This window comes from Peromyscus eremicus, chromosome 1, assembly GCF_949786415.1.
Source record: "Peromyscus eremicus chromosome 1, PerEre_H2_v1, whole genome shotgun sequence".
Taxonomy (NCBI): domain Eukaryota; kingdom Metazoa; phylum Chordata; class Mammalia; order Rodentia; family Cricetidae; genus Peromyscus; species Peromyscus eremicus.
Window position 1 is genome coordinate 117143607 of NC_081416.1, and position 13037 is coordinate 117156643.

At 49.1% G+C, this 13037-nt stretch overlaps 1 protein-coding gene across 6 annotated transcripts in view; it reads right to left on the reverse strand.

The window, feature by feature from the left end:
• Slc28a1 (solute carrier family 28 member 1) overlaps positions 1-13037 on the reverse strand; it is a 51594-nt gene that overhangs the window by 2809 nt on the left and 35748 nt on the right. For all 6 annotated transcript variants that reach the window (XM_059272359.1, XM_059272357.1, XM_059272358.1 and 3 more), the window contains 4 exons: positions 7400-7530; positions 4582-4750; positions 4282-4479; positions 769-850 (listed from right to left, as the gene is read on the reverse strand). In XM_059272359.1, the coding sequence (XP_059128342.1) occupies positions 769-850; positions 4282-4479; positions 4582-4750; positions 7400-7530 (580 nt within the window). The remainder of the gene's footprint in view (positions 1-768; positions 851-4281; positions 4480-4581; positions 4751-7399; positions 7531-13037) is intronic.

Consider the following 13037-nt stretch of genomic DNA (forward strand, 5'->3'; position numbering starts at 1 on the left):
CAGGCTGTTCTAGCCAATGTGTTCCTTTGAAAATAAAAAGGGAGGACATGTTGGCAGCAGTAAGTTTGCTGCCTTAATCTTAAATACCCTTTTTTGTCCTGTTCCAGTTAAGTTGTTAGTGTGAAAAATGTGCAGTTGGGTTCCGGAGGGTGCTGGGGATCAGTTCCCCTGTGGTTTTTCCTGTTTGGAAAACAGTGTCCGGCTTGCCTGCGGATACAGAGTAACCATTCCTTGACTCCTGCTGTCAGAGGGGTATATAAGCCCATGTTGGTAGGAATAAAGAGAGCTGCTTCCCTGACGAACTGAAACCGGGTGTCTAGAGTGCTGTTTAACCTCGGCGCCCCTCGCCAGATTTCGTGCTCCAGCTGTACGCCGGCCGCAGCAGGGTGTGGCATATTGAGGACTAAATACAGGCGGAGCCATTTCCTGGCTGACACTTCACTTCTCCGACACACAGTTTTACTCTCTCTAAACCGGGCCAACTGCACCTTGAAGGCTGCTGTGCCCATCTGTGCAGAGCCACATTTATGAGGGGCCTTCCTCTCGCTGGCTCCGAGGGCACAGTGTGAGGCAGAGGTGAGCCAGAAAACTCACATTTCAGGGGAAGAAAGTGGGGGAGCAGGAAAGGGACAGGGTGAGGGCGTCCTTCACTTACCTATGACCTCCCTCCCTTTACACTGCCCATTGTCTCCATCACCCCTTCCCAACCATCCCCTAGGAATCCTCCTAGCTCCTGGCTCCTGGGTGCTTCAAAGCCTAGGGACTCACTCAGGCCTCCCAGCATGATGCCGATGGAGCTGAAGTTGGCGAATCCACAGAGGGCATATGTCGTCAGGATTTCTGCTCTGACCTGGAAATACAGATTACAAGGAGGCCTCAGCCCAGGCAATAAAGCCTCCCTGGTTTGTTTGTTTGTTTTTTGGTTAATCGAGACAGGGTTCCTCTGTGTAACCACACTAGCTGTCCTAGAACTAGCTCTGTAGACCAAGCTGGCCTCAAACTTACAGAGATCTCCTGCCTCTGCCTCCCAAGGACTGGGATTAAAGTTTGTGCTTCCTGGTCAATTCCTTTATGGCCTTAGCCTTGGTGCCCTCCATGATACTCCTTTGCCAGCCTCATACACACACTTTAAGTCAGCTCACACTTCTAACTTCAAAGACCCAACCCCTCCCCCCTCAGCTGTCCTTCAGTCTGTAGCCTAAATGCCCACCTTTTGTTTTGGTGACAGGACCTCAAATAGTCCTAAACTGTCCTCAAGCTCGTCATGTAACTGAGGATGACTTTGAACTCCTGATCTTCCTGCTTCTACCTCTGAAGTTACGGACAGTAATATACACTACCATGCCCAGTTTGTGGGGTACTGGGGATTGAACCCAGGGCTTCATGTATGGTAGGCAAGCACTCTACCAACTGAGCTACATCCTCAGCCTAGTTACCAGCTTTGGGGGATCTGACTCAGGCAGTCCGAGGACAGCCCTTCTCCCAGCTCTGCAGTCTCTTGCTTCTTTCTGGTCCCTGCAAATACCTAAAAGCCCAGACCTCAGTCTAGGCACCGCCAGGCTGGAGAGGGTGGTCTGCTCCGTCAGCCATTGGGAATCCAACCTGCCTGGCTTCCCAGCTTGTCTCCACTGTGATCAGCTTGAGCCAGTCTACAGCCTCTTTAGGTTTCAATTTCTACGTCTGGGATGTGGAAAGAATAGTGCTTGCCTGGCGAGGCAGTCACAAGGCCCATGTAGTGTACAGGAAACACCAGGTATACAATAGGTGATTAAGCAAAGTGGTTCTCCCATTGTGCTCTGAACAGCTGTCTAATTTTCCAGAAAGAAATGTCAAGAGCCAAAATGAAACACTTTGAAAAAAAAAAAAACTGGTTGCCATTCATGCTTCACACCATAAAGTTAATTTTAGACCACTGAGAGAAATAAGAATTTGAAGCATAAAATGTTAGGACATGTATGACAATAATGACTATAGTTACAAGGTAGTATTACTATACTCCTCTGGGGGTAAACTAAATAAACGGAAGCTCAGAGAGTTAAGCAGTTGGAAGTTCGTATATCCAAAAGACAGCTGTGCCAAAATTTGAATTCAGTCCTGTCTGATCAGCTCAAGGTCTTAACTATTTCGTCACATTGTTTCAGGAATTTAATCAGAGCTCTCCAGATCACCTCCTAAGAATTAAAAAAAAAAAAAAAAAAAAAAAGAGAGAGAGAGAGGAAAAAAAAGGAACCAAGGAGAAAGATCTGGTATAAAAATTAATGTTTAAAAAATTAAATTCGCCGGGCGTTGGTGGCGCACGCCTTTAATCCCAGCACTTGGGAGGCAGAGCCAGGCGGATCTCTGTGAGTTCAAGGCCAGCCTGGGCTACAGAGCGAGATCCAGGAAAGGCGCAAAGCTACACAGAGAAATCCTGTCTCGAAAAACCAAAAATAAATAAATAAATAAATAAATTCTTTCAAACAAAATGAAACTGAGAAAACATAGAAAACCCTAACAGAACCCAGGCCTAGAGGCTCAGGCCTTATAATCCAATTAGGAGGAGGCAGGAGGACTGTCGATTAAAGACTTCCCTGGGTAACTTAATGAGACCCTGTTTCAAAACAAAGAACATTTGTAAAGGTAAGAAAGCTTTCCTGGAACTCTATGTAGCCCAGTATGGCCTTGAATCTCTGATCCTCCTGCCTCCTTAACTGGGTATTGGGATTGCCAGCATGTACCACCACACCTGCAGTTTATGCAGAGCTGGGGACCGAACTCGGGGCTTTGCGTGTGCTATTCGAACACTCTACCGAACGAGCTACACCCTCAGCCCCCAAACCTGGTTTTAAGCACAGACTTCCGATGCTGCTTTGTTTCTGGTGGTGGCTGAGGGAGTGTGACGAGGCGGCACTTCACCACCACAGGATAGTTAGGAAAATTGCTACAGGCAGACTCTGCATGGGGTTCTGCTCGCCCACATCTGAGGAAGCTCCTGAAGAAATGACCCAGGAGGCAGGGAACGTTCTACACGCCATGATATTCATTTCAACATCGTCATACACACAGCCAAATAAGGAGTTCGGATGAATGACCTAACGGCACAAGACTGGTAAATACGTAAGACACTCACAGCTGAGCCTGTGAGATGGCTCAGCAGGGAAAATGTCTGCTGTTGAGGCTGACGAGCTGAGTTCAACCAACTCCTGCAAGTTGTTCTCTGGCTTCCATATGCGCAACAAGCACACACACACACACACACACACACACACACACACACACACCACATGCAGGCAGGCTGAAATAACTATTATCAAATATTTTAAAGATACATTAATTTTGGAGCCGGGCATGGTGGTGAACACCTTCAATCCCAGCACTCAGGAGGCAAAGGCCAGCCTGGTCTACAGAGGGAATTCCAGGACAGCCAAGGCTACACAGAAAAGCCCTGTCTCAAAAAAATTGGGAGGGGGGAGGAGGAGCCGGGGTCCACACATAAATTTCAAATGGTGTGTAGCTCAGTTTTAGCACGCACAACAAGGGCCTGGTTCAGTCTCCAGCACTGAAAACGAAAAGCTACATAAAGATGAGGGGAGAAACCTGCCTACCGTGTTCTGCAACAGTAACTGAAATTCTGTCTGAAAAAAAACAAAACAAGACAAGAAGCTGCTCATGGAGGCTCACACCTGCAATCCCGGCACTCAAGAGGAATCAAGAGCTCAGGGCCATCCTTCCATGTATCTTTGGCCAGCCTGGGCTACATGAATCCCGGTCCCCCCAACAACACATGAAAAAGAAGAAAATGTCTAGAATAGCAAAAGCTGTCATCTTAGCGGTATGTTCTGTCTTTGTATTCTTTTAGAGAGACTACTGCCATAGCCCTTGTATCATTTTGTTCACGGTGGTGTTTTTAGAATAAATGTCAACAAAAAAAGCCAAGCCCTAGACTGCGCACCGTGTATATCATTGGGGGCTGTGGTGGAGGGTCTCTTAGCTCACTCATTCTTGGAGCTCACTAGACTCTCCCACGTGCTCCTTTGGGGAGCGGTAGCAGGTGTTACACCCCTGTTTTCCAAAAGAGAGACAAGGCGCAGTAGCTTACCCAAGGCCAAAGTAAGCAGTGGCCCCTCGGGAACTCGGTCTCAGACAAATCTCTTTCAGAAGCTCACAGTGTGGCCCTGATATCTGTCTGGCCTGCCACCTCAGTGTGGCTCAGGCAGGCCCGGGAAAACACAAAAACGGTTGCCAGGGGCCCTAGGGAAGCTGCACCATGCCCATGCCGCCAGGAAGAAATGCGGCACTCACCGAGATCCACTGTTTCTTGCCACCTAGCCACTCCTCAGCCCCCGCCAGGCGTCTCTGCTTGTACTGGGAGAGCTCTTGATAGGCCACAAACTCATTCAGAAACAGCTTGATGCCCAGCAGCTCAGCCACCACCGGACAGTCCTCCCAGGCCACGCCCATCAAGAAGGCCACAGGCCTCAGGATGTAGGAGCAGATGAGCTGCAGATAAAGAGGCGAGAGAACTGGGTCAGACAGAGGGTTCTTCTGGGTCTCCATTTCTCATTCCCTAGCCTGAGACCATTCCCGCCACCACAGCCACACCTGGAAACTGAGTCCCCGGATATCCACCATGTCCCCCAGCCAGGAGAGGGCGGCGTTGATGAAGGCCAGGACAGCCAGGAAGGCGATCAGATTGGCAGCAATGTTGGCAACGACCTTCACTGAGATGGCAGCCCCAGCGCTGGCTGCTTCCACAAGGTTCTGAGCGTCTCTGCCATTGGGATCAATAGGTGTCATTACGAGCACGTCCCCAGAAGCAGGAAAGGTCCCCACCGCACAGGTTCAAAGAGGAACCTTGGACAGAGGGCTTCAGAACCAAGGAGGCTTGTTTTCTTTCTGAGATAGGGAGAGAAAAGAACTTCAAGGGGGGACGGGGGGGGGGGGGGGCACGGCTGATCAAGGAATGAGAAAATGCCCAGGTTTCTGGGCTGCACTGCAAGACAGGAGTTGACAATTCAATGTGTCTCTGGCTACTGGAAAGGGCCGGCCTCAACCCAGTTGTGTTGGAAATTCAGTAAATACCACTGTTGTCAACACCACTCACGTTTTGAGGAGTTGAGACAAGGGAGGGAGAGAAGGAGGGAAGAAAGAGAGGAAAATATCTTGGTTTTTGTTTTATTTATTTTGTTTTTGTTTTTGAGACAGGGTCTCTCTATGTAGCCCTGGCTCTCCTAGAACTCATTATATAGACCAGGCTGGCCTAGAACTCACAGAGCTCCACCTGCCTCCCAAGGGCTGAGATTAAAGACTTGCCCCACCACATCTGGCTTCATTCATTACTATTTTTATTAATCACATGATGAAATGAAAATGTTTTTGATATACTGGTTTGAGCAAAAGATTTTATTAAGAGCATCTGTTTCTCTTTATTTTTAAAAAGCCACCAGAAGCCGGCCATGAGTGCACACACCTTGAATCCCAGCTGATCTCTGTAAGTTTGAGGCCAGCTTGGTCTACATAGTGAGTTCCATCAGCTATGTCTGAAAAAAAAGATGCTTGCTGCCAGGGCTGATGACCTGGGTCTCATGCTTGGGAGCCACATGGTAGAAGCAGAGAACCAGCTTCCACGAGAGTTGCTTGGAACCAGGCTGCTTCCAAGAGGCCAGAGATACATTGAGCTATCAATTCCTGTCTTGCAGCCTTTTCAGAAACCTGGGTCCTTTCTCAGTTCTGTGATCAGCAGACCCTTTCCCTCTTGGAGTTCTTTTCTTTCTCTGTCTCAGAAAGAAAATGAGGTTCCTCTGAATGTCCTGTCACCTCCACACAAGGGCTGTGGCACACGCGCGCGTGAACCCACTCATATACACACACAGTAAATACATGAAATGCAGTAAGGAGATGTCTAGGGGCTGGGGAGATGGCTCAGTGGTTAAGAGATCTTGCTGCTTGCAGAAGACTCAGGTTCAGTTCCCAGACCCCACTTGGCCGCTTATAACTGTCCCTAACTCTAGTTCCAGGGATCTGTTTCCTTCTGATCTTCAAAGGCACCAGGCATGCATGCAGTACACTTACATACATGCAAGAAAAACCAGTCATAAGCCTTTAAATGTGTGTGTGTGTGTGTGTGTGTGTGTGTGTGTGTGTGTGTGAAGATGTTTACTAGAAAATATGTAATAAAGGTTAGGCATGTAATTCAACTGGTAGAGTGCTTGCCTAGCATGTGCAAAACTCTGGGTTTGATTCCCCAGCACCCCAAAAGTTGGGTGTGATAGTACACCTATAATCCCTGCATCAGGCAGTAGAGGCAAGAGGATCAGAGGTTCAAGGTCATTCTCAGATACCTAGCCAGTTCGAGACTAGACGGGATACTGGAGACTGTCTCAAAAAAAAAAAAAAAAAAAAAAGGTGGAGAGAGAGAGAGAGGATGGTGGATGGAGGTGGTTTGCAGTCTGTTTCCACAAGGCAGAGCAGCCCCAAAGCCTCAGGAGGTGTGAGGTTTGGATAAGTAACCCCTGTGTCTTTTCAGCATCTGAGTGTGTTGAGATGGCCTCATGGAGCCTAGGCTGGCCCAGAATTTACTGTGTAGTAATGGTAAGGATGCCCTCCAACTCCCAACCTTCCTGCCTCCATCTCCCAGATGCTGGGATTACCGACATATGATATCACACCCAGCTTCTTGTCAATATTTTTAAAGGACTGGTTAATGATGATGATGAAGACCGTGACAAAGGCGTATTAGGAGCCTGGCATGCCGCTTGTCAATGTGAGGCTGCCACCTGGTGGTCAGAGGTCAGGCATGCCGAGACGGTGGCACCAACCAAGAGCTGAGCCACACTGGTGAACCTTGACAGCCCTTTTTTTCTTGTTAGTCAGAAGCAGATAGATTATAACTTGAAAAGTGAAATCAATGCTTGTTGCTATTTTTTTCTTTGTTGTGTTCTGTTGATATGAGTCTCACTACGCAGCCCAAGTTGGCCTAGGCCCTGCTAAGTAGCTAGGCTGGCCTTGACCACTCCATTTTCCTCCATCAACCACTTCAGCAAGTCTATGTTGGAGTTGGAGAGATGGCTCACAGGTTAAGGGTCACTGGCTGCACTTCCAGAGGACCCAAGTTCGATTCCCAGCCTCCAAATGGAGGCTCATAACCTAATCCATATGGAGGCTCTGTAACTCCAGTTACCCTCCTCTGGCCTCCTCAAGCTCCTGGTGCAGATAATACACGCAGACAAGTACTCATACATACTAAAGAAATAAATTAGTTCTTTTTTAAAAAGAGTGTGTGTTTGCCCATGAAGCCACACCATGGTAGTGATGGGAGAGAAAGCTCCATGGAGACGGAAACGAGTCAAGGGCAGCCCTGTTCCTCCCCACCTCAGCTCCCGCACCAATGCCCTCTGCAAAAGCTCCCTGCTGCACTCACCCATAACTCAGCTTCACTCCTTCCTCACTCCGGAACTTGGACTCCTCCACCTCTGGGTAGACCAGCTTGGAGAGGGCCAAAGCGCACGGGGCCGCCATGACGGAGGCAGCAATTAAGGAGGCAGCGTCAATCTGTAAGAACAACCGAGAAGGGGGGCCAGGAGTGGTGAGAGCAGAGTGCTTATCTAGCATGCACGAAGGCCGAGATTTCATCTCCAGAACCACAGAACCAGGCACGGAGGTGTCCTCAGGAAGTTGGAAAAGGAGGATCAGGAAGTCAAGGTCATCCTCGGCTACATAGTGAGTTCAAGGTCAGCCTGAGACCCTGTCTCAAAAATATAAATAAATTAAATAAATGACAGGAAGGTAGAAGGGACAGGTAGAAGAAATGCGGTGGCAGAGGGACACGTTCTTCACCTCATTAGTATGATTTCGCTGTATTACTGCTGGCACGGTCATTAATAATCCCCTTTATGTTCAGAGGATCTCCCAGTACTTCTGTAAGGGCCCATGAGATGGCTGAGCAGGTAAAGGCGCTTGCTGTTAAGCCTGAAGACCCGAGTTCAATCCCTGGAACTGACGTGGTAGGAGAGAACTGACTTCTGCAAGTTGTCCCTGCCTTCCACCCAGGTACACAGATACATACACAAACAAGATGCACGTAAAAGAAAAATTTTAAAAAAGAGTGATCGCCACTTTCCTAAAAAAAATACTTCTGCAAGTTAGGCAGTGCAAGTATTATTACCCCATTTATATGCAAGGAAACCGAGGCCCTGGAGGAGTAACTATGATTTGCTCAAAATAAAGGAAGAGGAAGAATTAAAATCCGACATGGCCTTTGGCTCCAATTTCACGGGTCCTCCTCCTCATCTAGGCTGTCTCTCTTTGACCACTAATCCCTACTGGCTGAGGAGTTTGTGACAGATTCAGACAGAGTTCCAGAACTAAGAGATGGGATGGGTGCGAGAGGTAGCCCATCCCCCCCCAACCCCACGCCCGGCATAGCTTATGTGCCGGTCTAGGAGCGCCCCCCCAACCCCACGCCCGGCATAGCTTATGTGCCGGTCTAGGAGCGCCCCCCCCAAACCCCCGCCCGGCACTAGGAGTGCCTCCCCCCAATCCCCCGCCCGGCATAGCTTATGTGCCGGTCTAGGAGCGCAACCCCTATATTCGATCTCTGAGTACTTGACAGGAAACTCACTGCTTCAAAGCAGCCGGTCACACTCACTCCTATACTAGGAAACGTTTCAGGAGTAAGCCTCCTTCCAGTGCCCTGGAAACACTGGGTCTGTCTCTGGGAATCACATTGGACAGGTGCTCCAGCAAGATGGCAAACAGCACCAGCTCTGAGGGGGTGGGGTGCTTCCCAGACACATACCCTCACTGCTCCAGAGACAAATGAGACAGCCCTCCCCTCCGCTGTGTTATCCACCGGCTGGTGAAATCAGAACCAACTCAACCATCTAACAATGAGCAAATGGCCATGGGTGTTTTGCCTACACGGTGGTGCATTGCGGTACATCATTGGCGCCTGTGGAGGCCAGCAGAGGGCCTCGGATCTCCTGAAACTGGAGTTACAGATGATTGTGAATTGTCGTGTGGGTGCTGGAACATGGGTTCTCTGTAAGGAAGGGCAGCCAGTGCTCTTACCCACAGAGCCATTGCTCCATTCTGAGAACGGTCTCTAGAAAGTGACGCTTCTCGGGGTCCTGCGGTAACATGGGGAAATGCCCACAACACTGCACGAAGAGCGGGACCGTAAAGATGACGGAAAACAAAACCAAACCGCCTAGAAAGAACTCCAGAAACAAGTCCCCCAAGTTGTCGGCACACTGGCTGCTCCTGGTGAGCCAGGTTTGAAGTAATTTTCTTCCTTGCTGCTTTTCGGTAGCATCCAATAGGTCCACAATTCCATAACATTTTTATAAACAGGAAAGTGAACCAGATCTTTTCTCCTTCAATTTTGTAGTAAGCCAATAGCAGTTTTCTGGGATGCAGGTCAGTCAACAGAGATTTTGTCTAACATCAAGAAGTGTTGAGTTCCATCCCTGGCATCACACAAACTGGGAAGGGTGGTACGGTCCTGTAATTCTAGCACTCTGGAGGTGGTGATGGAAGAATCAGGAATTCAAAGTCATCCTTAGTTTCGAAGTGAGTTTGAAGCCAGCCTAGATGCATGAGGCCCTGTTTTTAAAAGGAGGTGGGGCTAAAGAGATGCCTCCATAGTTAAGAATGCTTGCAGCTCCCCATCAGACAGCTCAAAACAGATGCCCTCTTCTGGGCATGGTGGCACATGCCTTTAGTTCCAGCAGAGGCAGGCAGATCTCTGAGAGTTCAAGACCAGCCTGGCCTATATAGTAAATTCCAGCCTAGTCAGAGCTACACAGTGACCCCATGTCTCAAAAGAGAGAGGAAAGCCAGGCGGTGGTGGCGCACGCCTTTAATCCCAGCACTCGGGAGGCAGAGGCAGGCGGATCTCTGTGAGTTCGAGGCCAGCCTGGGCTACCAAGTGAGTTCCAGGAGAGGCGCAAAGCTACACAGAGAAACCCTGTCTCGAAAAAAAAAATAAATAAATAAATAAAAATAAAAAAAAATAAAAGAGAGAGAGAGGAAGGAGAGGAGAGAAGGAAGGTGAGTTTATATGGCTAATACAAGTGGAGGGCAGAAGTTCCCAGGAACAGTCAGGAAGCACAGAGGCAGAAGCAGGTCTGGAGATCTTCAGGCTCAGAATTCCTCTTTCTCTTCCTAAACTTGTTTGTTTCTCCTCATCCAGAAGCAGAAACCACTCAGGGTGTGAAAACGAAGTGCTGCTCTCAAAGGCTCAGGTGTTAAGGCTTGGTCCTCAGCTGGTTCAATGGAGAGGCCACTGGCTTACAGCGGGGAGGGCCTAGCCTCACCAACAGGTTAATCCATCAACACACTGAGTCAGGAGGAAGAGCCTGGCCGGAAGAAGTAGGTCACTGGGACATACCTTTAAGGGATATCTGGTGCCCAGACTCTTCCTCTCTGTCTCTCTGCTTCCTTGGCTGCACGAGGTAGGCCTTGCTCTCCCACACCCTCTCTGCCATGTTGTCTGATCTCAACACAAGCCCACAGCAATGGGGCAAAGTGAGTATGGGTGGAAACCTCTGACGGCGTGATAATTAATAAGATAAATCTTCATTTTCAGTATTTCTCTGGGGTGCTTTGTCATAGTAACAGAAAGGTCACTCATATCCCATGAAAACGAGCCCACAGTGGCCCCCAATTCCTCCGTCAGGAGCACTAGATGGCAGCTCAGGACCCAGCTCCTTCCTGGAGAAAGGGCAGTTTGCATGGGTGCCCTCTTTGAACTTTCGGGGCTTCACTTGTCTCCTCCCTGGCTGCCCAGCTCCTGTGTGGAGAGTGCCACACCTGTAATCTGGGGCTTTTCCTGACCTCTCCTTCAGCTTGAAGAGTAGGGAAGACGTATTTCAGAGCCATTGCAGCCACAGCCTCAGATCCCACAGTGGCCATTCCTGCTCTTCATGGAGAGGTGGAGACCTGCATGCAGGCCGTGAAGCTCCTTCATCCCACACCAGCCTACTGCGGCCCCTTCTCGCTTTCCCCAGCCCTGTCCCCAGGAGCTCAGTCAAGAATGCCTTCTATCAGCTACCCAGGGCCCCTTCTCCCCAGGTGTCCCATGTGGAAACAGAGGACAAGGGCATACCACCTTTCAGGAAGGTATTTAGTGAGAAAGAAAATAAAGGAGCCAGTTGCTGGACAGATTTCTGATCTGACTATGACCACTTTTTCAGAACCATGCTACGTGTTTTCTGCCCATCTTTAGTCCATCTACTGAGGTCAGGCAGCCAGCACATCTGCCCATTTTACAGATGTGGAAACTGAACAACAAAGTCACTTTACCCACTCAGGATCTTGCAGACCCTGTTCCACTTGGGGACAATTCAATAAGAATCATGAGTGGACAACTCCTGAATGTTACTCTAAACCAGCTTGGATTCAGAGACCCCTGCACCAAGAGACCAGTTTGTTTGGATTTGCAGTAAAAGCTGGTGTCTGTTCTAGAGCCTTTGGGACAGCAGCATGGTTGGAAATGTTCGTGGTAGTCACTACAGAATGATTCAGTCAAGTAGCACTTGGGGCTGTGTGACAAAAGAGAAGACCCAGGCCGGCACTGTCCAATACAACCTTGACGGAGACCACATCCATAATTTTATACCTGTCACATTCTTTTACATGGGGTCTTGTGTAGCCCAGGCTAGCCTCAAAGTTGCTAGGCAGCTGATGGTGACCTCAAACTTGTGATCTTACCTCCCAGGTGCTGGCCCTGTAAGACATGTGACACCACACAGAAAAACACCAACACATTTACTGTGGCCGGTAACCACATTTTTTAAAGTGCAAAGAAAACCAGGCCTGGGGAGAGCAAGTGGTAACGCTATTTTGGAGGCTGAGGCAGGAGGTCACCAGTTCAGGCCAGTCTAAGTAACTTAGTGAGACATCATTAAAAAAAAAAAAAAAAAAAAAAAAAACATTGGGACTTCAGCTCAACGGTACAGGACTTGCGTAGCATTTGGGATAGAGGCCCTGGGCTTGCTCTCTAACGCTGAGGGGAGAATGAAAGAGGAGAGATCTGGTTCATTTTTAATGTGTTCTAATTAACCCAATGTACCCTCAAAGCTTTTCTTTCCCTCCACATAATAATATAAACTAATTTAATAAAATATCTTAATTTTTTTTTCTGCGCAAAGCCTTCCACACACCCCTTTTCAAACTATCCATGTTTCAAGTGCCCAGTAGCCCCTCGCTACTGTGTTGGACAGGTCCTAGAACTAGCCAGATGTCTGCAATAAGAAGGCTGTGGGCAAAGGGTCAGAAGCTGAGCCACAAAGAGAAATCTGTGAACTGAGGGGAGATGGCTCAGCGGGTCAGACACTTGTCATACCAAGCCTTAGTTCAACCCCCAGAGCCGACAGCGGAAGGAGAGAACCAACTCCCAAAGGTGTCCCCTACCCACACATGCACACCTTTGACATGTGTGCCCGTGCTCAGACACAAACAGTAATAGTAAAAAATTTTTAAAAATAAGGAATCTGTGAACTGAGAGTGTAGCCCAACGACTTGCCTAGCACACACAGGGTCCTGAGTTTGAAACCCAGCTACATAAAAACAGAACAAAAAAAAGACTCTGAGAGTCTCCCTGGGACAGGGCAGGAGGCCGGGCAATGACGGCCAAGGGCAGGTGGGGGCAGAAGAGAGCTTCTCCAGCCAGGGATGGGAGGGGGAGGAAGGGAAGAGGGGAGGAAGGGAAGAGGGAAGAGAAGAGGCTGGTTATGTCCTATCCAGACCCCGCTATGGTCGCTATGGTCGCAGCCTGGGGCTTCCCCCCCCCCCCCCGCCCCCCTCCCCCGGAGCCCTGTGGCAGCCTCTGCACATCTGTAAGGCTACAGAGGAGGGGTATCCAGGCTGTCAGCTGGGAGGAGAAATGTCCCCAGGGCCAGACCTGGACTCATAACTAAAAAAGAGAAGGAGGGAGCTGAGTTTTAAGCCAGATGGTGTAAAAGGGACAAAAGGTCTTCCAGTATGGTATGGACGGTCTTTGACTTAATGGCTCAGACAAATAATTTTTATATCAAGGTAGTCTTAAAGTGATAAGT